Source organism: Melopsittacus undulatus, chromosome 6, assembly GCF_012275295.1.
Source record: "Melopsittacus undulatus isolate bMelUnd1 chromosome 6, bMelUnd1.mat.Z, whole genome shotgun sequence".
NCBI classification, from domain to species: domain Eukaryota; kingdom Metazoa; phylum Chordata; class Aves; order Psittaciformes; family Psittaculidae; genus Melopsittacus; species Melopsittacus undulatus.
Window position 1 is genome coordinate 21390026 of NC_047532.1, and position 24025 is coordinate 21414050.

General features: G+C 40.0%; 1 protein-coding gene across 1 annotated transcript in view; it reads left to right on the plus strand.

The window, feature by feature from the left end:
* Nucleotides 1-15772, plus strand: part of ST6GALNAC5 (ST6 N-acetylgalactosaminide alpha-2,6-sialyltransferase 5) — a 72559-nt gene extending 56787 nt beyond the window's left edge. Inside the window, exons 3-5 of the mRNA XM_005151243.3 lie at nucleotides 524-933; nucleotides 6189-6296; nucleotides 13490-15772. Coding sequence (XP_005151300.2) covers nucleotides 524-933; nucleotides 6189-6296; nucleotides 13490-13721 — 750 coding nt within the window. The 3' untranslated portion in view covers nucleotides 13722-15772. The remainder of the gene's footprint in view (nucleotides 1-523; nucleotides 934-6188; nucleotides 6297-13489) is intronic.
* Nucleotides 15773-24025: the final 8253 nt, after the last annotated feature.

Below are 24025 nucleotides of genomic sequence, written 5' to 3' on the forward strand. Positions count from 1 at the left end.
CTGGCAGCCAAGAACAGTATAGAAGCTGCTGTGAATACTCTGTATGAAGCAGCAGTGGAAAGGAAAATTTAAACAGTGGACTTGGATATAAGGAAGAAATTCTTTACTGTGAGGGTGGTGAGGCACTGCCGAGGGAGGTTGTGAATGCTCCATCCATGGTGATGTTCAAGGCCAGGTTGGACGGAGCCTTGGGTGGCATGGTTTAGTGTGAGGTGTCCTTGCCCATGTCAGTGGGGTTGGAACTTGATCTTAAGGTCCTTTCCAACCGTAACTATTCTATGATTCTATGACTTGAACCCTCAGAGGAAGTTTAAAGGCTGTAGACCTACACAACATTTTTCCCCATCTACAAACTGTGCAGATAATGTGTCCCCAGTTATTTGGGAAAACTGCCGGCAGAGAATTATATAAAGTGCTCTGAGATATTTGCTGTAAAATATGCCATGTACATGTAAAACATAGTTGTCACGTAGTGAGTGGGAAGATGTCTACAGCTAATTTTGAAGTATGTATGTCTTTGCAGCCTTTAAAAATGCATTGCAAGAGCTGTGCATTGGTAACCAGCTCTGGACACCTTCTGGGAAGTAAACAAGGTGACAGAATCGACGAGACAGAGTGTGTAATACGAATGAATGATGCACCTACTCGAGGTTATGGAAAAGATGTTGGGAACAAAACGAGCCTTCGAGTCATTGCACACTCCAGTATTCAGAGGATTTTGCGAAATCGCAATGAACTCTTAAATATGAGCCACGGTGCCGTGTTTATCTTCTGGGGTCCTAGCAGCTACATGAGGAGAGATGGTAAAGGCCTGGTGTATAACAACCTGCAGCTGATGAACCAGATACTTCCTCAATTGAAAGCATATATGATTTCTCGCCACAAGATGCTTCAATTTGATGACCTTTTTAAACAGGAAACTGGGAAAGACAGGTGAGAACTTATGTGGATACATTTGGGGGATGTTTATGCAGTAGTAAAATAACATAGTTTATATATATACCAATTTCAGATCTGCTCAGAGGGACCATCACACCCATTAAATTCTCTGTGTCTGCCTCATGAGTTGTAATATAATATGACATGCCAAATAACATCACTTGTAACATAAGTAAAAATATGCATCAAAATAATTTGTATGGAATATTGCCTCATCAACTTTGAATACCAGAATCTGAATGTACTGTTTACACAGCCAAGGAGGCAGGAGCTGTTTAAGTCTCACTTTGGGGTAGTATACCTGAAAGTTTTTTTTTTACTGATTCTGAAAAATCAGAATGGATAGGTTTTGTTTTCTGATAGAGGAAATGTCACCATTCAGTGAATTATAATAGCTGTTTATTTAATTTAAGCATTCTTGGAACACTGCAGCTGTAAAGCTTCTTGTAAAACAAATAAAACATTAGTTATACATTAGGTGCTTCAAAACAGTTCATCTTATGCTTCCAACTGGGAAAAAGAAAGTTATTACAATAGTTACATCTTTACGAGACTGTTTATGACTTGTAGGCAGATCTTCAAATCAAATTTTAGTAAGTGACCCACTGCAGGACTTGAGCATTTTCACATATAATGTCTGAAAATGGACATTTAAACCAGACTTCCTAGCAAGAAATAAATTTATTTTTAATGAATTCCTGTTTTTTACTCATTAAATATGCTGCTGTAAAAGTGGAACAGGGTCCCCACCACTTACTTAGGTACAAATGAAGAGGTAGGTTTATTGTGCAGTAATTCATGGTGAGATTTTCTAGCTTCACAAATACTATACATACACACCAAACTGTGTGGCAGGGAGGACTCGAGAACTGGGCTATACAACAAAGGCAGAACCAGTGTTAAAGGAAGCTTTTGTATCCTCTTAGCTGACGGTGACTGTATCTTTGCTTGGCATTTCGCTGCCTTTGTCATAGCCCCTCAGTTTGCTTGCAGAGCTCTGTTCAGTTATAGTGGATCAAACTATGCATCTAAGTTCTTGACTGATTCACAGTAAATTGGTCAGTTTCTTACCATTAAAGGTCCTTTTCATCTTCAAAACAGTGCTTGTGGGTCTCAGCCAGAGACTGCCTCTGTCAGAACAAGGAGGGATACTAAGGGGAGATACCATGCCAGTTCTGATGTCTTTCCCAGGTTTATTCACCTAAAGTACAGTGAAGTGAGAAGGTGAATTAAGCATTTGAACCCTTCAAGAACAGTGCAAAGGATTATCTATTTGTATGCCCACTGTTTACAAAGGCACGTAAGTTAACAAAGTTGTAGTCGCACTGTACCATGGCCCACCATCAGCCCTAAGGGTCAGATCCTTACACAAGGAGTGCACACTGCTGCCTTCTTTCCTGGATTACTCTTCCAGTGTAAGACCACTTGCAGTTCCCAGTTTTGAGGTACAAGTTGCCTCCTCTGCTTCAGTCTGGTCAGTTCTGCCAGGGAGAGCCACAGTCCCATTCCTTTCCTGATACTTGCTGTGCAAGCTCCTCTTTCTGGTTCTGCATCACCCCTCCAGAGCAAGAGGCCTATAGCTGTGCATGTGATGAAAGCATTTCTGTTTCTGCACAGGCACGAGGCTCAGTCTTGGCTTCTGAAGTACTCTCAAGGCATTTGAGACATTAATGAAATTATAATCAGTTTATAGCGGACTCAGTCATGGGCACCCTATACTCTCAGTGTGAATCAAGGGCATGTGAACACTAGCAAAATTCAGCTGCATGAACAGGTCCTGTTGCTTTCAAGAAATCACAGGCTCTGCTGTGTACGAACTGCTCCTTTAGAGGGCACATACAGCATACTTGAAGGACTAAGAAGATTAAAATGGGAGATGAAAATAAATGAATAGGCAGTACAGCAAAAGAGAAGGAAGATGAAAAGAAATATGGGTAGGAAGGAATTAGTAAGGGGAGAAAATTTATGTAGTTGTGGGGGCAGGAGCAGAACATTGTACAGCCCAGAACACTGCTTGCTGTTCCCTGTGAGGTTTCTGCTGAGCTCTTGACATTAGTGCCTGCAAAAAACAAAAGAGGGAGAGAGAAGCCTGATTACAAGGTTGCAATGATCAAACCATTCATTTCTGTCTTGAGAATGATGAGAATAAAGGTAATTGGATGTATTGTGCTTTTCAAAAAAAAACCACCTGATTTTGAAATGAAGGGAAACCTTCAGAAAACAGTGCCACTTAAATTGTTTGGTGAATGACAAAGGCTGCAGAGCAATATACTTGGTATTATAAAGTACCTATACTTCAAAATAACTTTATAATTGAATAAGGGTACATTAAGAAAATATGATTCAGAACCAATATTACAGTAATTAGATAAAGGAAGCATAAATGAAATAACTGCAGGAAGAGTATTTCCGTAGAGATTATAAATGAGATTTTGGTGGAGCAGAAAGGCCTTTAATTGTAATTTAGTGTGCACTACAGAATTATCAGCACAGTGTGTTAGTTCAGGATATAAAAGAATATCTGATAATTTCCCCTAATAAGCACATGACAGTTCTTCATATTCTTCCATTACAGCTGATTAGGTATAAAAACAGTATTCTTTTGTTGGACTCTTGTTCAGATCTTCTATGAAAAGGCAAGACACTGTAATCCTGTGTCTGTATTGCTGTCCTACAGACATGGTATTTAAAGAGGCTAGAGTGATACTTGAGTAAGTTTTAAATTTTATTTCATTGTTTAGCTTTTAAGCTAGTTTATTTAAATTCAGTTATTCTCCTATTTATTGAAAACATTAAATTACAAAGTAAGTGTGTGTAAGCAGAAAGAAAACTAACCCAGCAGGCAGCCTAGCTGGGTTGCCGAACCTGTGTAAAGCACAGCCACTTTGGTCATGGTCTAGATATAATTGCTCCCTTGGTTTTGGAATGTAAAGTCTTAGCTAAAACAGTGGCCTTGTGCAAAGTACTCCAAAGTACTCTTAGCCTGACCATGCTCCTGATTTACTTAGCAATTCACACACTCAGGAGCTCTCCAGTGGCATTTTTTTTTTTTAGGCTTTTCCCTATCTCTCCCTTTCCTAATAATTTTGAGCCAAAAATTATTTACTGGTTTCACGGTATTGTTTCAGTGCCTGAAGGCCTCTGCTGAGCTTATGACCCAGCTACAACAATGTGACAAATTGCACCATCACCCCCAAGCTTAAGTGCAAATTCAGAAAATAAATAAGGCTCTGTAATTGGAACTAATGAGATGCTTAAATCATGTTATTCTCCAAATGCTAGCTTAGCCCGAAAGTCTATATGTCAGGAGCAATAAAAATGTACATTTCAGGTGTTCACACACTGTCAGATGCCCAACAAAGGACAAGACAAACTACATAGGCTCTCCAGCATCCTTCAGACACTTTTGGTTAGAGTTCCCGTATGTTTAGAAGTGTTTTTCAAGCAGCAGGTATTGATACTACCACTTGGTTGGTTTTTTTTTTTTCTTTGTAATAGTCTAATTCACTGAGGGAACTGGGAACCTTCGTATAAGGCATTCCTTAATCTGACAGTGCTCAAAACATCTCCCTCCTGCTGCCCTTAGGTGACCTACTTGGAACCAACTTGTTCAGCATTAGCTTAGGAAGCTGCTTTCCTACTGAATCACTCCTTAGTGATCACTGGCACTTGCTCGCAGTAGCTGTTGTGGCTTCAAGTCCCTGCTTCCAGGATTGTGGTGCGTTCTGCTGTCACTGTAAAAGATGGCCCTGGACTGAGGTCAAGACCTGGGATTCCTGGGTGACTGCTCTGATGAGAGCTCTTTGCTATGTTTTTTTTGAGGGGCTCACAAAACTTCACAGGTGTAGTAGAATGCGGTTAATGTACATTCCACATTAGTACAATGTGATACAGCACACAAGACATCCATGAGCTTTCATGGTGCCTCAGTTTTAGCAAGAGATGAAAGGACAGCCAATCACTGCAACAGGGTGCCATCAGGAATCTGAGCCGTTCCTGGTTCACAGATGACATCAGCTTGAACTTCTTCCTCCAGGACTTCTTTAGCTGAGGGAGGAGCCATTAGGGAGGCCAGCTCTCTCCTTTAACAACATTTGAAGGGAGACTTTGAGTGAACTTGTTTTTTCTGGAGCAGATATCCAACTTTATGTGCCTCCATTTCTAAGAGAGGTGCCCAATTCGGTCCTTTAGGGCTGCCCCTAAACATGTCTTTACAACACTTTTAACACGTGCTTCTCTCTGGCATTGCCTTGACCCTTCTGTTACAAGACTGCCAACATTCCCGAAGCATAGGGACAGTGTAGGAACATAACATAGGACCAGGACTTTCCATGTATGTGCCATGCAGCCAGTAACCATTACAGTACGCAGCTCTTGCACACTAAACAGCAGTGACTGGCAAATGCTAGGAAGACCAAACATTACTGTTGCCATTTTGCAGATTAGAACCTGTACTACAGCAAAGTTTAAGCACAGCTTCTAAATCTCTTGCATTTGTGAGCATTTGAGATCTCTCCTATTTTGCATAAATAATGCTGGGATTGGTTGTGCTTCTTTTCAAGATTTCTCCCATTCTGCAAAGGCCAGGAAAGGAGCTGCCTTAGAGGGCTCCCTTGCACCACTGTCACTCATATTCAGAGGGCCCACCAGGCAGGGAGGGAACTCCGGGCAGGTTCACTCCCAAGCTGGCTAAGGGACAGGCACAGCAGCTAACTAAAAGTTTCCTGCCAGCAGTCACAGTGAGGTTCTGGGAGCTTCTAGAAATCATATAATGGACAGGGTAAGAGGAAAGAGGGTTAGACCAAGCACTTGAGGCTCAATCTCGTTCCAGCAGACACACTCCTCTGCATGCTGTGGGAGGCAGCATTTTAATCAGCCCTCTTTACTCCTCATGATGCATCTTTCTGAGCACTTAGTATATAAGTGATTATAGATGTGTATACATTACTAGCAGAAGATTATAAATACAGCACATGGAGATTCAGTCACTCACAGTAAACTTAACAAAAGGTCACCTAATATTAACATTGCTGTGCCCAAAATTAATTACAGCGAGGACAGTTTCTGCATAGATTAGTCTGCTGGCAGAAGACACTAGCAAAAGCCCTAAAAGGTGCACAAGCAAAGTAGTCTTGGTTGCCCAATTTTCATAACCTTTCACAAGAATAAATTAAAATGCTCAGAAATTGCTTCAGATATATCGCGAATTATTTGTCAGCCTAGAAACTTAATTATGTTTTTGCTTTCAGGAAGATATCCAACACTTGGCTTAGCACGGGCTGGTTCACAATGTCTATCGCATTAGAGCTCTGTGACAGGATAAATGTTTATGGCATGGTGCCACCGGATTTCTGCAGGTAGGAATTATTTTGGAACCGTTATTAGCCAACAAGGTTGAACGCTACAGATAAATATCTGAATCTTTTCATTTTTTTTTCTCTGCAACATCTTCAGCCCTCTTAAAGCAATTAATTAACACGTCCAAGGATCTGATTCTGAAAGCAACAAACAGCATTTAATTATGTTATATAAAATATTTAAAAATGTTGTTTGTAGTGTGGGAGAGTTAATCCATCTTGCTGGTTTCGTTTAGTCTCTGAATATTTATCAGCTAAAAGTAATGCAATAATTGGCATGAAATTAGTCTGCAAAAAAAGTAGAACTGGAAAACATTACTTTTGTTTTTAAAGTTTTCTCCCAGCTAATAGAGGAACAGAGATCTCACAGTGACTAGTTTCTAAATTGAACTTCCTATGCAGCTCAATTAGAATTGTTGTATCTGTCACATAAATCCTAGTCTTCCAGTCAACTAGCTTCCTAGATAATCCCCACCAAAAAAAACCCAAAACAAAAAACCAAACAGGATTTGGACCTACACAGAATAGAAGATCTAGATGATAGATGATGTAATCACCCATTTGGAGCATTCAGGGCATGGGCTGCAAGTGGCAAAAGCAGCAGCAGCACACAAATTTTGCCAGTGGGAGCTGAGCTTAAATCACTACACCCTTTCACACTGCTTATGAACTAACAGCTTGAGTACATTTTATGGATATGTTGTGCCTCCATACATATTTGCCACTTAGATGCCAGGTGCTGGTTAAGGTTCCCTGCTATGGATCAGTGATACAGGGAAACAGTCTTCAGGATTTCAGCTACGGGACCAAAATCACATTTAGCCACATGATGCAAAGTATTGATCTAGTATAAATTCATACAGATTTGTTTTACATTAACAATCTTAATGCTGACTTAACTATCACCTGTCCATGCATTCCTAGGCCTGGCACTCTGGGCTTCTAGAAAAATGTACTTGTGTGCCCACACCTCGTCCTGATGCCATCTGCACTGTTTCATGACCAGTGATGCACACAGAGCTGGTACTGGCAGTCTGGAACAATGGCATCAGTGCAGTGCTTTGTCACCTGCTTATGAATCCCTTTCACTAAGAAGTACTTGTTTGAATTTTCTGTTGCAAATAGAGTGATCTCACTGAGGTCTGGTCCATTGACTAATTCAAGATGCTTTCCAGGGGCAAGGGGAGCAAGGCTGCAGTGACAGGTTAGCTCATCTGTCAGAGAACAGGACTGCTTTGACTTCCTTCTGAGCACTGAAAGGATCATTCAGGAATCTGCATTTGTCCTGGGCACATAGCAGAAATCCCTGTAGAAATTACGCTATAAAATGTCAACACTAAATACCACTTTGTGAGAATTTCTACAAATTATAACAGAACACTAATGATAAATGCTGTGATGTACTGCCAGATTTTATTATGAATTCTCCAAGGAAAATAACAAACCAAATCAGATATTCCAGACAACATAAATACCTTCCACAGCACAGCATTTCAGTTCTCCTGTCACTGCAGTAGACCAAGACACACTCCTTCAGTTTTTCTGAGTGGCTGGTCTGTCTTACTCCAGTGGGACATGGAAGTAATTCCTGAAGAAACTGATAATCTGAAAATGTAGAAGACCGCAATTCCCTGCAAAGTTCATGATGCCTCAGTTTTAGCAAGAGATGAAAGTACTTTTCAGGTCGAGACCATATGAAAGGCTTTCATATAGCTGATACACTTTATTTTAGGATACATCCTAAAATAAAATGGATATAATACTGAATTATAACACAAAAAAAAAAAGGCTGTACTCAGTCCTACCACTGATAGCTGTAATAATTCTTACAGCCTTCATAAAAAAAATCCGAACATAAAGGTACACTCACCCTTTTTACGAAAGGGAAAAGGTCATTTCTTAATGAAAAGAATATAGTGTCTTTACTTCAGGTTTATTTGCCATGTGATGAAGGAGAAAACTGCAGTTGCCATGCCTGGAAGAAGCTATCCATGAAGATCTACAAAAGGAATCTCTTGCCATAAATACAGTTAACCTTCTTAGTTTGCTCTTCAGCCACTCATTAGGAAGTTAAACAGTGCTTCCTTTCAAAGAAATAAGACAGCAAAATAGAATAGTAGAAAGAAAGAAATGTCTTGTAATTTTAAGCCACATTTCCTGGTTTTCAGTCAGACAAAATACAAACCTACCATGAAAAAGAACAGAACAAAAACCAAACAAACCCCCAAACAACAAACCCCACCCTATTTCTCATGTATGTGCACAAGATGGTATACGTATGTCAGTTGCTGTGCAACAAAAGAATCACTAAGATTAAAATAAACCCAAACATTTTCTCTATTCAGAGATAGTATCTCCAAATTTAAACTACAGCAGTACCCATTATTTTTTAAGTATTAATTTGTGGAGTAAGTAATGAGTGCGGGTGATCACTGTCATGGAACTCCATTAGTATCACATCTGTAACGTGAAGGACATCTCAAAGGTACCGTGAATATCATACTGTTGATTCTGCTACACATTATTAGCTTAAGATCATTAACCAAATTGCTTCCCACCCATGCAGGGAAATTAGCCTGGTGAAGGAGTCTGGAGTACAGACTAAAAGATTTGTCACTATTAATTGCAACAACGTTTTTTAGGTTCATTTCTATTTACTTTCACTGGACATTGATTTTTATAGCTGAACAGGAATTGGTGACTTGATTATTATAAATTTTTAGTACTTTACAGCAAAGCTATATGTTACTTTGGATCCCTTTATTTTGCTACAGGTTTATGCTGTAGTAAGGGTTAATGGCTTTGATACTGCCCTCATGCTCTTAAATACATCTGACTTGCACATTTTAGAGTAAGATGAAACCTTGTGCTTCCTTGCACATTGCATAGATTTCAGAGAGCATGTGCACCTCTCACAAGAAAGACAAGCCATCCTGATGTATTTTTCCAGTGCTCAATCCTAGCCTTTGCTGGAGCAAACTAACACCCCAGAGAGGAAGCATTTCCCCTCTTGGAGCTCCCTTTAGGAGCCTGCTGTATGCATGGGTCTCCCTCCTAAACTGGGATATGGAGGATTTCCCTCTTGCCTCCCTACAAAAGCAGCTAGATGGTGGTGCTCAGAACTAAGGCAGCTAGATGGTGGTGCACAGATTACACCACCATTCCTGAAGGCACTCCAGTGCTGCTGCTCTTCTTTATGGTGGCTCTGCAGGATCGGCAATATGCGGGAAGGACATAGACAAGCCTAAATGCAGCTTGTAGTAATTCCAGCACTGGAGTATCTGTAGCAGCAAGAGGCTGATTCCTTGCAGGTATCTCTGGCTACTCATGCACACAAGGAAGACTTGAAGTGTTACTGAGAAAAGCCCTCTTCAACCCTCCTCCTCTTCAAGGGTCTTTTTGAACTACCAGAAACTTAAAGCTTAATTCTAAACCTTATTTTAACTAATATGAATAATTTTTGCTCCAGTTATGGAACCAGATCATTTTCCTGTAAGAATCCTCATTTGACTGCCAGGCCATTTCCCATCTGTGATAATTTGCCTGAAAACTGGCATTTGAAATCCTTTAATTTATTCCTTTGGGTACAGCTTTTAAATCTAGTGTTTTCTTACCTCCCCCTCTTCTCTTTCAATTGCTTTAAATCAAATGCAAAGAAGCAGTTGTTGCTAGTTTACGTTTCCTAGGGCTTAATGGAAGAAGGGGTGCTCACAGGACTGTAAACTGTGTGGGAGACAGTCATGCCCTTTCGTCCATATGACTGAATCTCACTTCATTACCTTAATGACAAAATGCATAATTGGTTTGGCAAACAGGACTCTTCCAGAGCTCAAAGAAATGGGATCCTAGGAATGGAAGGCAAAAAAATATCCTGAAAGCTTCACAGTCCCAGCACCTTGCCAGTCACTCAACATATTAATGACCCTTTATTCACCCTTCAAAATACAAATTATTTTACAAAGCATACATATAGCTTCAGTGGGTTGATTTGTAATTATCTCTTCATCTGTAAAAGAAGATGTTGACCAAAATGTGATATGGGATGCCCTTGTGTTTCTGCCTTGTTTCTTATGAGGCAAACACTGTTTGCTGTATTTTCAGCTTTCACTGTGGGTGGATACCATCTGTGGGAAAATGTGCACTGAAGTGGCAAACAGTAGAAGACTGACACTGGTTACAAGTGCTTAGGCGGTTGCTGTGCTGGCAGGCTGTTGGGCAGGAAGTACAGCGTATTTTACAGAGGAACTTTCCTAGATTCGCCCAGCTGTGATATTAATATGCATGCAAAGTCTGACAAAATACTGATTAATGTCCAGTATCAGTCAATGATAAAACAGCATCTGTTTTAACATTAATAAATGAGGTGGCAAGCAATTTCCGCATAGAAATTACTCATGCATTTCATTTGCTGGTGACACAAGCTAATTGCAAAGTTAGAAGATAACACAGTACAGTTAATTTGGGTTGCGGTGTAGCTACTAAAGCCAGAGTTCAAATGCAAACCTTACTAGCATGTGATCTAGTGGAATCCAGAACTCCCACAAAAGGAGAAAGACTTCATACAAAACATTCTAGGTAAGTATTGAGTTGCCTTTTAGAGTTCCTAAATCCAAAATATGACATTTGGAATTTAGCCTCAAAGCCTCGGTCAGCTGCAGAGTAGGCTTGGAGAGCTACTCTAAAGCTACCAGCATTTTCATTTTTGCATTGAATTCACGTCCAGTTCAGCCAGCAGACCTGCATGCAAGCCCTGACAGCACCCATCAGGGGATGCCTGAACCCCACAGGGTGCCCAAACCATGCTCCTCTGCCTCTCTCCTACCAGGCTCTGTGCAACAGTTGGCTCTGGATTGTTCCTGATGGACCATTGCACAAAACCCAGTGACCCATTATACACCCTGGAGCTAAGGGCTTAGGACACTCTGGTGCTAGGTTCAGAGCCTTTGATGCAATGTGGAATCCCTGTCTTCAAAAGGGAACCCATTGCTAAAATATCCACTGGTAGAATACTATAACATAAGAGAGAAAGCACTTACTGGGAGGCTTCAAAATGTTTCTTCAAAGAGGCAACAGAAGAGTGCAACCTGAGGTAAATGCTGTTACCAGAGTGATGGAGAAGCAAGAGGATCACTATTAGGCTTTTTTTCCTTCCTCTATTTCATCCACCAGCAGTCTGTATCTGTATACTCTGGGTTTTGTGTGGAGGATAAAAATAATGACCCGACTTTCCATCCATTGCTAATTTCAGTTATAGCAAAGGAATAGGGAAGAGATGTACAGCAACTGATTTTCTGCAAACCCAACTCAGGCCTTCAGAACACAAAGGGTTGGGGTGAGGAGACAGACGGAGGAGGATCCTGGCCAAATGTACTGCAGTGCTGGGCTTTCTCCCACTGGGACTGCATTTGTTCAAAGTCTGATTTCAACTTTACTAATCCTAATGTTAAAGTAGTTCTTTTACCCAGAGCAACACAGGTTTAACCTCAGGAACACAAGAGTGAAATCCAGCTTCAGTGCAGAGAGGAAGAGCAGTCTAAATGAGAGGCAGAGGCCTGTGCATTTAAAATGTGTCCTGTTAGACTTAACAGCAACCATAAAAATAATCCATTTAAGAGATTATAATAAGAGGTCCAATTTATCAAAACCTCTGTAAAAATTAATTGAAGATTGAAATCTAATAGTTGTAGCTTTCTGTAGGTGAGGTATTAAAGGTTCTCTTTTCACTCTTACATATTCCAGTGGGAATAAATATATAGTAAATTTAGAATCCATCTTATTCTAGAAATGTAATTTTATTATTATTCTGTATGATTGATCACTGTGTTGTGTTACTGGGAAGCTAGACTGATTGAATTAAAACATTAATCTACAGTACAAATGGAAAGCAGCAGCAGTACTGTACATTACCAGTGCATATACGATATGGATAATGGTAAAATAAGAAAAATTAGAGAATTGTGTAAGTGACAGAATTGCATAGTAAAAATAATGACCAGGACAAAATACTGACAGGTTGTAGATGCATTCAACTGAAAGTGAGCTTACGTATTACCTCTTCAAAATGAAAATAATCAACTCTGTATTAGAGCTGACAGCCCAGAATCTGTATGAGATTTCTTGCTCTATACTAGGGTCCTGTTTAGCTCAGGCTTTAAAACAGAGCAGTTCCAAGACTTCATTAAATGGTAATATTTGGATTTATTTTTCTGCCACTACAAAATAGTTTGTTGATAGGAGCTGTGGAGATTGGTACAGTTGGGTTAATTCTGTCTGGGACATCTCTCTTTGAATTCATGATAGAGGGTTGTATGAGTCCTTGTCAGCCCAAAATGCCTGTGCCCAAAGTAAAAACCTAATGGGTACAGTTTAACATAGAGAGTAAAACAAAAGGAGAATGAATCACTGGCTTATTTTAATACAGATGTGCATTTTACAGAACATAACATCAAAACATTGAGGTTAGAACTGCTAAAATGAACTTCATCCTAAATATGTAATTGGTCTTCAGTGTATCCCGTGTGTCACCACAGGAGTACACATTTCCTGCTGGTTAATGCCAGTGGGCTCACAGTGTCAGAAGGATACTATGGCAGAACAGTTTTAATTTTTAGCTTAGATACATGAAAGTTGCTGCTGTAAAATCAGAAAGAACTCATTTGTGCATCAGATATATGATTATAAAACCAGCAACAGCAGACTCTGTCACTGACCTAGCATGCATATGCACTCAGCAACGTGCCCTCAGAGCCTCATGTACCATGCTGGGAATGCTCTGAGCTGATGTGACACAGATAATCACTTCCCTCTATCTCTCTCTTCCCCTTCTTCTCAAGCTCAGTAAACACCTCTGCAAGGCTTTTTACAGATCACAATCTAGATATAAATCTCTTTTAAACACTTCGCTTCGAATTTCAGAGTAACACAGCCCTGCAGCACTCTCCCTTGATTTTGAGCTGCTGCTGTCCTTTCTTTAACTGGGAGGAGGCGATTAAAGGACAGCAATAGAAAGAACAAAGAAAACACCTCTGCCGTATTCTGATGTATTAAATATGCAAAACCAATGCAGCCACCTAGAAATTTGGTTTAACTGGGAGAAAAAGTGGATTTAAGCCCATCAGTTTATTAAAGATAGCATCTTTTCAATCAGTGAAAAAGAACATCTCGGTCTTCCATCTATTTTCCTTCTTCCACAGGGATCCTAATCATCTTTCAGTACCTTATCATTATTATGAACCTCTGGGACCTGATGAATGCACAATGTACATGTCACATGAGCGGGGACGGAAGGGCAGCCATCACCGTTTCATCACAGAAAAACGAGTGTTTGAGAATTGGGCACGGACATTCAATATTCACTTTTTCCAACCAGACTGGAAGCCAGAACCACTCACTGTAAACCACCCTGAGATTAAACCGGTGGCCTGAGGGACAAATGCACACGACCACAACCACAGTCACCTTCTCTATCAGCCTTTGGGGTGTTGGACCTTCTAGAATGGCAAGGCAACCTCTAGGAGAAGGGTGTCGGGATTTGCAGATGATCACTGCAACAACAGTCAGGAAGTTATGATGAAGGAGCAGAGCATACCAAGAGTACTTTCTGTCGAGCTGTGTGTTAATCCCATACATAGCCTTTTTTGGCAATCTGACTTCCTGTATGTGTATGTGATTTGTGATAAACAACTTGAGCATCATTACAGATGGTTACATCATTATGGTTTTTTAAAGTACAATGCCACTGAATTTTCATAGTGAAAACTTACAGTATTTATTTAAAGAAGGTTTTTATGCAACCTAGGCCAGTATTTTTCTAATTCACAGTTAGGTGGTTGTTTATCTTTCAAATCCAAAATTAATATTGCTGATGGTTTGAAAGGCCTAGCTTTTTATTTATAAAATTTGTTTGAAAAATTCTATATAGCATGTAATTAATATCTGATCTGCAAATGTTGCATTTCTTTTTAAAAACTGGGGCTCTATTCCAGCCTAAAGCCTTTAACAGCAAGAATGGTCCCATGTGCAGATCTAGCTAACTCTACATACTGATGTCCTATGTTAATAAGAAAACGGTAGTGAAAATTCTGTTTGATATTAATGTGCATTTGCTGCTGTGCTGTCAAGCTGCTGTTTTTTAATTAGGGGTGGGAGGAAGGAGGGCAAAATTTATCCAAAAAGATCACTGGTATAGCAGCATGCTTTTCAGTGAAGGCTAAGGCTGGAGGGGTTGTGTTCTTTTTTGCCTCTTTAGCAGTGCGAGAGGCTGAGGAAGCAACCCTCCTGAGGGAACAGACTACAAAACAGGAAACACCATGACCAAATCTCTGAAATCAAGACATTAAACTACCAGGTTCTACAATACCAGCCACACTAGCAAAAAGAAAATATTACAACACTGCAGCTGCAAACATCCCGACATTCCAGTGGTTCCAAGATCTCCACTGACCTCTGAGATCCTGGATTGTGTTCAAGATGGGACGTGAAAAGAGTTTCATGAGTACAAAACTGTCCCCTTGAAAAAAAGCAAAGTTACATTTGGCAGTTCCTTCATGAAGTACTTGTGCATGGCAAGCCACAGGATGGACAATGAGAGTGCTGTAAGTGGAGCCTCACAGTGTGAATTACTGGGTTACATTACTTCTTGTGAATAAAGAAGATTTCAGTTAAGCTATTATTTTTCCTTTTGCCTCAAAAACACTGAATCTCTAATTTCTTCAAAGTAATTGGTAGGAGTTAACTATTGCATGAAACGTTATACCTCAGGTGACAAAAAGTGTCTCCTATTAGACAACTACTAAAGCTAGAACAAAAATACTACCTTAAAATGTCTAAATCCAAGAAGCTGAACCTTAGAGGTGATACGCAGAACTGGGACCAAACTCACTATCATTTAAACCCACTTACAACCCACAATCTTCCCAAAACTGGACAGCAGTAGCTGCAGCTACCCTACAGATACCCCGATTCTCTGGGGACAAAGTGAACTGCTCTGTGAGTGGCAAAAAATACTACCCCTGTAACACTGCCTGGAACGGAAAAGCAGGCCTGCAAAAGCCACTCTCCTTGCTGCAGCCCTCCACACTATAAAAGAGCAAGAAACTAAACCTTATTTTGCCTTAAAAGCTGTCTTTCGGTGTTCTTCCTGGTACACCCCTCTCGGCATACAAACTGAGCACAAAGCTCTACTATTGCCAATTGCTTATAACCTGGCTCTTGTCAGCTGGTGTTTAACTCTCACTCTTACACTGATGTTTTAGTCCTTCCACTTGATTTCACAACATTCTACAAAAGACAGAATGGATTTCGAACTAATGGTAAGTTGAACATCCCTTTCAGCATGCGTACTGGGGCGTGCAACCAGCATATATTGCTCAAACTGATGAACTCTGTCAGACTGATTACAGATAATTTCTAATGGGACTGCAAAGAGATCGTACAAATCATAGTAGGTCCTCTGATGCCACTATCCTTTTGTTATTAGTGATGTAATAATAAAAAGACCTTGCCATTCTAAAAGAGAGCTCTTATTTTTCCATTAATGAAGTGCCACAGGATGTGTATACTAAATGTTTTGTTAAATTATTTTTAAAACAAAATCATTTAAATATAGATTACACTGATCTACTTTCAGTATTCAGTATAAATATGGGGACTTGCCATGCTCCTTCATGCTACACATGCTTATTTCCTGTCTGAAACACTGATCAATACCAAGTAGAGCAGATGAAGCATGAAGAAGGTGAAGAAGAAACATGGGATAAACTGACAATAAATATCCTAACTTCTAATAGAGCAACCCTAAGGATGGTAAATATTCCTTCTTCAGTTTTCGTTAATAAGAACTGTGTTCTCGTTACCCATACACACATCCAGTCTTTAAGACAACCCCAAAACTCACTTCAGCCTTGACCCGGCAACCTCCTCAGTCTTAGCAAGTTCCCCCTTCTAATTACAAGAAGTATAAAAGAATATTTTCTAAAAGTCATGACGTGTATAGAAAACTCACTGCAAAATGAATCTGATGAAGCAACGGAGACAGCAAGTTTTAAATAGGATTGAACACAGATTTATATGGAATATAAATAGCTTTTAAAGTGCTGCAATTTTAGTTTACAAATTACTGATGTATTTTTTTTGTAAAAGCACAATTTTTGAACCACAGAGTATAGTGCTACATTTCAGCCCAAACTAAGGTTTTATAGCCTAGTTATAAACTAAACAGATTTATGGTAGAAAATGCTGCCAGAGCAGAGATAAAACAGTACAAACTCAGCACTACTGCCATTCCCTGGCCTATGCAGTCATCTTATACTCTTCACTATAATTTGATCGATTCATGATCTTCATCACGCATCATTTCACATGTTAAAAACTTGCAAAACAGTGTTTACAGATATCAGCACTTTCAAGATCTATGTTGCTTTAGTTCTGAACTCTGTGCATACCTTACGCTTTTATGCTTGGCTTCACCACAGTAGCTCTTTTTCATCTCAAAGAAATGCTGTGATACATACAACTGTAATTGAGAATGATAAACAAAGTATCTCTGCAGCTAAAAACAGAAAAGTCCAACCGCTGTTATTTTGGCACAATGGTTGCAATATGCTCAGCTACCAGCATCATGGTACAAAGCAAAACCATGATTCACTTTGAGAGAACCTTCCACCCAAAGTGTTAAAGCACCTCAAAAAGACAAGTTAATACAGTTTATTCTTGGGTAAGGAACCCATGGAAGGGGAGGTCATGAAACTTGCAAAGACCAAGTTACAGCCTTAGAAATAGATTTTGGAGAGATTCACACCAAGTTACAGCCTTAGATATGGATTTTTGAGAGATTCACACTTGCTGACAGCTACCCCTGGCTCTAGCCAGTAGAATACATGATGGCAATTTCACCTATTGCATATACATACGTGTGAGCAGAGTGAAAATGGATCAGATTTTGCAGGAGGTACTTACCTGGGTCTTGCCCTGCAGCACTTCTCAGGCAAACTTAAGAGCAAATGAAGTGATTTTTACCTGAAATAGCTCTAACGAGGCAAAGACACAATCATCTAAAAACAGCAGGAAAAACATTGTGGGGGGGTGATGAGGCATATCTAATGAGTAAGGAATAAAATGTGGTTTGTGTGTTGAGCCCTATTCCCTTGGAATATGAAGACCAAAGTCCGTCTGGAGCTGGAGCGAAAAGCTGTGATGTAGGAGCAATGCCTGTTCTGCAGAAACTCCAGTGTTCTACAAATCAACCACAAGTGCCATATAAACTTAAAAAAATCTGGTAATCACCTCTGACTAATGAAAGTTTATTTGATGCAAGGAAATACAATTCTTAGCTCAATTAAAAACAGCTTTGGGATTAAAAAAAAACCTAAAAAGCTAAACAAAAAGCCCATACAGAGTTAAACAGTGAGAGAACACTTTTTAGTGTTTTTTTTTTAGAAAAACATCAAAACATAGTGCAGAGGAGAAGAAAACCTCACAGGTATCAGGACTTCAACTTTCCTGGTACCCCAGTTAATACTAATCACTTCTGAGTTTCCAGCTGCCTACTGCAAAATCCCACCCTGCCCATCCCATGTATAAGATTTTATAAGGAGAAAAGAGAAGAAAAATATTTGAGGACAATCTTTAAAAAAAAAAAATAAAAAGGCAATACAAAAGGGCGAGAGTCTTAAGGTTGTGAGAAATTTATCTGTACAGAAGCGGAAAAGTATAAAACTCAAAGGATGTTTTGTAAAATGGCTTTGCTTATGCTAAATACCACTAAAACCACTTGATTGTTAAATGTTTTCTACACTGAAAATCACAACAAAGCCCGAAATAGTCAAATGAAACCCTTTTACCATCATATGGATGGAGTTTCAGTACCACAGTGGAGACAAATATGGTGACTTCTATGATAGCTGCCTGTACAACAGGCTCCATGGCAAACGCAGACGTGCAGAAACAGGCTATAAACCAGCATCTCCTTCCCTTCTGTGGGAAGAGGGCATTCTGCTCTCACAGGACATGCTCGTGCACTGCCAGCAGAAAAGGGAGACACTTCTTCATGTTGTCTGCTGCTGAACACCAGATCAAGCCAGAGAAACCACTCATCAGACGATCAACTTACAGCATTCCTTGTTCACTGTGGAATTCTTTGACTGGGAGTTGTCAGGAAGAAAGACAAGACAGGAAGCTACACAAGACAAGTCAAGAAACACAGACAAACAGATGGAAAACTGTAACGAAGACCAGAATTAGCAGTCATAAAGAAGATACACTGGCTAAGATGTAATGCAGCTTTGGTAATAAAAGCCATGCCCTGCAAATCTATTTAGATTTCTTCAAGTTCTCTCAAGCAAATGGACAAGAAGATCCACCTGGAGTTCCACAGCTACTTTTGCAAGGTGTCTCTTAAAAGACTTCCAAAGAAACGACAGTACCATGGGATAAAAGAGGCGATCCTCACCTATGCAACCCATCTGAACATCTGAAATAAGGCTAAGAAGACTCATCATCAGCTTAAGGTGACAGACAGAATTCCACCAGAAAATGTCACAATACATTTTCTCTGCTTTTCTGTACTCTTCTCTTGATGTCTACCACAGGTCACTCCTAGACACAGGATACAGGAGCTAGACCCTACATAAACAGATACATAAAATACACAGGGGACAAAAAAAATGTACAGTGAACACCAGCTCACACACTAGAGCCCAGTTACAGCCCTGCCACACTCAACATGCAAGGCAGCCACAAGATATAACAACATTCCCATTTTACTGAAAGCAATGTCAAAGCATCCAGCTCAGAGAGCAAGGCTGTAACCTTTCCAACAGCCAAGGAAAGTCATCACAGTAACTTGGTTTCTCAGAACAAGTTTAACTCCAGTAGGAGATGCCCAGTGACACCTAATCCTTCACACAACCCAGACAGCTGTTAAGATAACATCAGTAGCTTTTAGGACACTAGATACTTCCTGATGTGTAAGGGGGACATAGGAAATAAAGCACATTTAGCAAGGTATAAGGTTTTAGTACTTTGCTGACATCGCTTTGGCTATCAGATCAGTTGGAGCCTGTTAGTTAGGGTGCAGACATATAGCATGGTGCAAGTCTGTTAACAGCATACTGAAGGAAATTCTGAAGGGAACCATTTGGTGTGGTTTAAGGCAAGAGCTCAGGTTAGGTTTATGTTTTAACAAAAAAGGCAAAATAAGTGAGCAAGGTATGCTTCCCCCCACTGCATCCTTGCTGTAACCAGGCTACACACAAAGCCAAAAGGGAAAGAGGTTACTGGTATTCAGTGGGACTATTTGTTTGTGTTGGACAAAACTGGAATACTTTCCATACAGTGTTATTTTTAATATGCCTCTACATCTGTAGTCAAACATTGCACGAAACGCTGAAAAGCTACCTCATCACTCAGCTGCAAATGAGATTGCAAGAGATAGAACACCTACACAAAAATGAGCAACAAAAGCACGGGCAGAAAACCTATACAAACAAGAAGACTTCAAAGGTATGGACAAATGCAGGGAAGGGGACATAAAAGATTTGCACAGAATACAAACACACATTGCAGTGATACACCGATGTCCATTTGTTATTCCATTTGCACTATAAAGACTGGGGGGGGGGGGGTAAGGGGACCCTAAAATCATCACAATCTGAGTAATGGTATTTTGAGCCACAAAGTTAACCTGCACAGGAAAACCAGTACAGAAAAATTAACAAAAACCAAACAGCTCTATTTAATTCTTAGTGACACTTCACTGGTAAATATCAAAGCATTTGATGAAGGAAATAAGCACCATTGTAGTGGAACAGGATATAAGGACAAAGCCTAAGCTTTAAATGCTCACTGCACACAAAACCAGTGGATCAAGTCATGCATTTAATACATGGCAGCATGCTTCCAGTCAGTCCTGGGGCAGGCAAGAAAGGAAATGTAATTGCTATTTCAAATTAGTCAACAGTGACATTGGAACTAGCATGACATGCCATGAATCACCCAAATAAACCAGAGCCAAGTGGCCTGGTCTCTGCAGAGCTGTCACCAGAGCAATGTAGTGGTCAACAGTGTAAAAAAACCTGCTTCAAAAGAAACAGCAACTAAGCTGGAGTTTTGACAGCACTGCTGTGACACCTGAAATAGTCTGCTCCTGCTATAGCTTATTCTGGTCAATGGATTGCGTTAAGTGATGCCACCGAAGTAACTTCTGCTGATACACTTCACATCTTTATTTAGCCTGCTGGCCAGAGCAGCAAACCTGGGTCAGTTTTGGACAAGGCTTCAGTGTTCTTTGTGCATATACATTAAAGGAAAAAAAAAGTTCTTAATATTTGCGTGGGGAAGAAGACATGGCACAAATATTAATAGATGTATGCCTTCATAAACTTTGAACCAAAACCTTAAATACTATCAATTTAATCACTACATCAGGCAGAAATCCTCCTTAGGGGAGAAAAAGTAACTCATTTTAAAGAACTTGCAAATAAAACTAATGCTATGAAATGCTGATGTCAGTGTTAGCCTGCCTATACAATTTTCCATCATAAAGCATCCACACTTTCAAGATGCATTTCCGCACAGCATATTATTTTTAAAAGCTCACAGAAAGAGGGAAAGCAGAAAGAACAGTAGAGTGCACACAGCAGAGGGTATCTTCCAAGAGAAATACATTTCTCTTGTAGGTTTTTGTTTTGGGTTTTAAATTCGCCTTTCACAACTGAAAAAATGCAGAACTTACTACGCTAATTATTGTACAGAAGTGTTGAAGTGAATGCTGAAAAATTTTTGTGGCACATGCAATCAATTTGTAGAATACTGGCAAGAAACTTGGGCAGGACAGCCACTGCAACTAAGCCACAACTTTCCAGTCCATCAGCAATGCCTCAATTCAATGTTCATATTCCAGGGGAGTACAACTCGATGGCTGAGAAAACACTTTCGTTATACACACTGCTATTTTCTGTAGTTCATCATTTAATGGAGAGATTAGTCTCTTGGGTGAAATATTTTATGCCTGTCCTCAGTCCAAAGGTGAATTAGTCTGAAGCAGGGTAAAATTCTACCAGGTCACACAGTGCTGTGTGACAAGACACAGAGCTGGAAGGTCTGTACACAGGCATACCGAGTTTTTTGCTACACTCAATCTTTACCCCCAGACTGCACCATATACAATGGTTGCCTTGTCTCCAAATGCCACGGCCTCTGTGAAATGCACCATTCCCACTTCATGAACTGCCTTCCATTTCACCTGTTCTTATGAAGTCCAAACAACCCTGAACTTGTAGAAGCTTTTCAGTGCACAACACAATAAAGCACTGGATCAAATCTAATTACCAGCAACTGGCAGCATCTCATTTCCCCATCTATACTGAAGAAGTAATTAGGTCAGGTTTTGGAAATCTTTAGACCAGAAACTTCTTTTAATTCCTTCCCTCTAAGTATCCATCAGAGAAGAAGCTCTTGAGCTTTGTAACAACCCCTGAATGCTACGCTGCAGTATCGGGATTGCCAGGGTTGCAGACTTCACTTGTCTGCCTCAGAGAGTCAGTCCTTCAAACCTCTCTTACAGGAATACAGCACAACCCCTCCCTGTCCTTGCCACTTTGCAAATCCTCTCCATCCATGATAAATTTACAGCTGAATCTGGTCTTTCCTCCTTCACAAATCTCTGATTTAGTACTATGTCAACACAGCCCTGCTTTACCATGCAGCGATGTCCATCTGAAGGCACATGAGTCCATGAGATCCATTCATATCCAGTACATTTTGTGCATGCGGTACCAGGGAATGGAAATCCCTGACTGCTGAAACATGAGATGGAAACAGGCTCGATTTGCAGACACCCTACAATGGAACTGAAACCAATTATATTTGCTTTTCTGTAACCAATAATGGAGACCAGCTTTGGGGGCAAAAAACAACCAACAAACAAAACCCCACAAACTCCGAGTCCCCCCTCTGGAAGAGGTGTACTATCACTAATGATATTTATAAAGAGGCTTTTGAACAGCCCGTGTTCTTTTCTTGCACTAAGATGACAGCATTTCATGGTGACAGCCACATAGACACAAAAAGATTCTGCTGGCATAGACCAATGAAATGCTGTCTGCTCATGGCTCTGGCTTCTCTCTCCACTGATTCTGTGGAAATCTCACTATTGAGCCTATTACAAAAGTGTAGCTTAGAGTCATACATTTGTGTAAACGTTTGGGCATGGTCGTACATTTGTCATTCAGAACAGCGTCCTCAAATGTATACAGCATTTCCTAGAGTTCAGAAATCAAACGCAGACATGACAGAATGTGTATGTGAATATCACCCTACTGTTAACTTACCATTTCTTCAGTTCAAAAATAGTAACACCTTTCAATATGTGATCCTGAAAAAGCTGTAATGAAATGAAACAACTTACATGCTTATCATCCATGAGTATTCTAAACAATATCTATGACACTAGCTTCAAGACCTGTCAATGCGGTTGGTATATGGTGCAGACATGAATGTACGAAATCTTGCGAGCCCAGGCACGCGTGGTTCACAAACCTATCTATGGAGACTCACAAAATGCTGACATCTCACTTTGCTCTAGGAGTTTCTATACAAAGAAACATCAAGAAACTGACATCTGGCTTGTTTGCTGGATTCCATTACAAAGATCATCTGTGCGCAATGGAGGAAGCATCTCTATTGCATGAGCACATTGTCTGGCCTGCAAAACACAAATGGTTTGTAAGTGAGAATGGCCTGGCTTGTTCCTGGAGCTCAGATCCCAAACTGAGTTTGAAGGGCTTTCAGGGAAAATTAAAAATTATGAGATTTAAATAAAGAAATAAATAATTGTACAAAACACATTTATAGACAATTCTGTGATATGTCTATTCTTGCGTTCAGGCTATAACTATTCAAGGAATAAAAGTTTTCACAGTATGGAAAATACTGTCTCATAAGTCTATCACAGACAACTTTATGGTGATTCTGAGAACGATCTATTTAAGCTCCCCACTCTGTGCATAGAAAAACATTGAAACTGCCTGAAGCACAGTTTGCTGCATTCCAGTCAAACTGTTGTTCTCACTTCAATTTAATCACCTTCACAGGCACACTTACTGAGTGCTTCTATTCATAAATTGCATTTTAATAACCCACCTAATTGCCTCCTTCTCCCCCAGCAAATAAGCTTTTAAGAAGACAGCGTCTTTGGCATCCTCTGCTACTTGCAAAATTCAGCTGAGTTCTGTAGATGTTTCTATCTATTGCTTCCTGCAAAAGGTGGCTGAAAGAGGGAAAGAGAAAAATTGAGTAAGGCCTGAGGAGCCTGAGAAGCATAATTGCAACCGAAGCAAGGCACAAAACTCTATCAGCTTCACTTTAACCACTTCTTAAAGTGTGACAAAACTTGCCTATAGAATAAATATTTGATTAAAATATATTCGTTACAATTCAAAAAGAGTATCAAAGGCTGGATTAAAAAATGAAAGCTAAGCAAATCCTCTCAGAAATTCTGTAGGATTCATTTCTGTACTGGGTCTACACATTTCTATAATGTGTATAATCTAGATTTCTATACAGTCTGTCCACAACAGATCTTAGTCATTTGTTGTATTAGAAATAGCTGGGGGGAGGGGGACGAATGTGTTCCGAATTTCAGAAAAGTCACCATTGCATCAGGTTTTGGATAGAAAGTCATTGCTTATGAAAGTTGCTATCCAAAAAAAATGGCCCCAAACCCCATACAC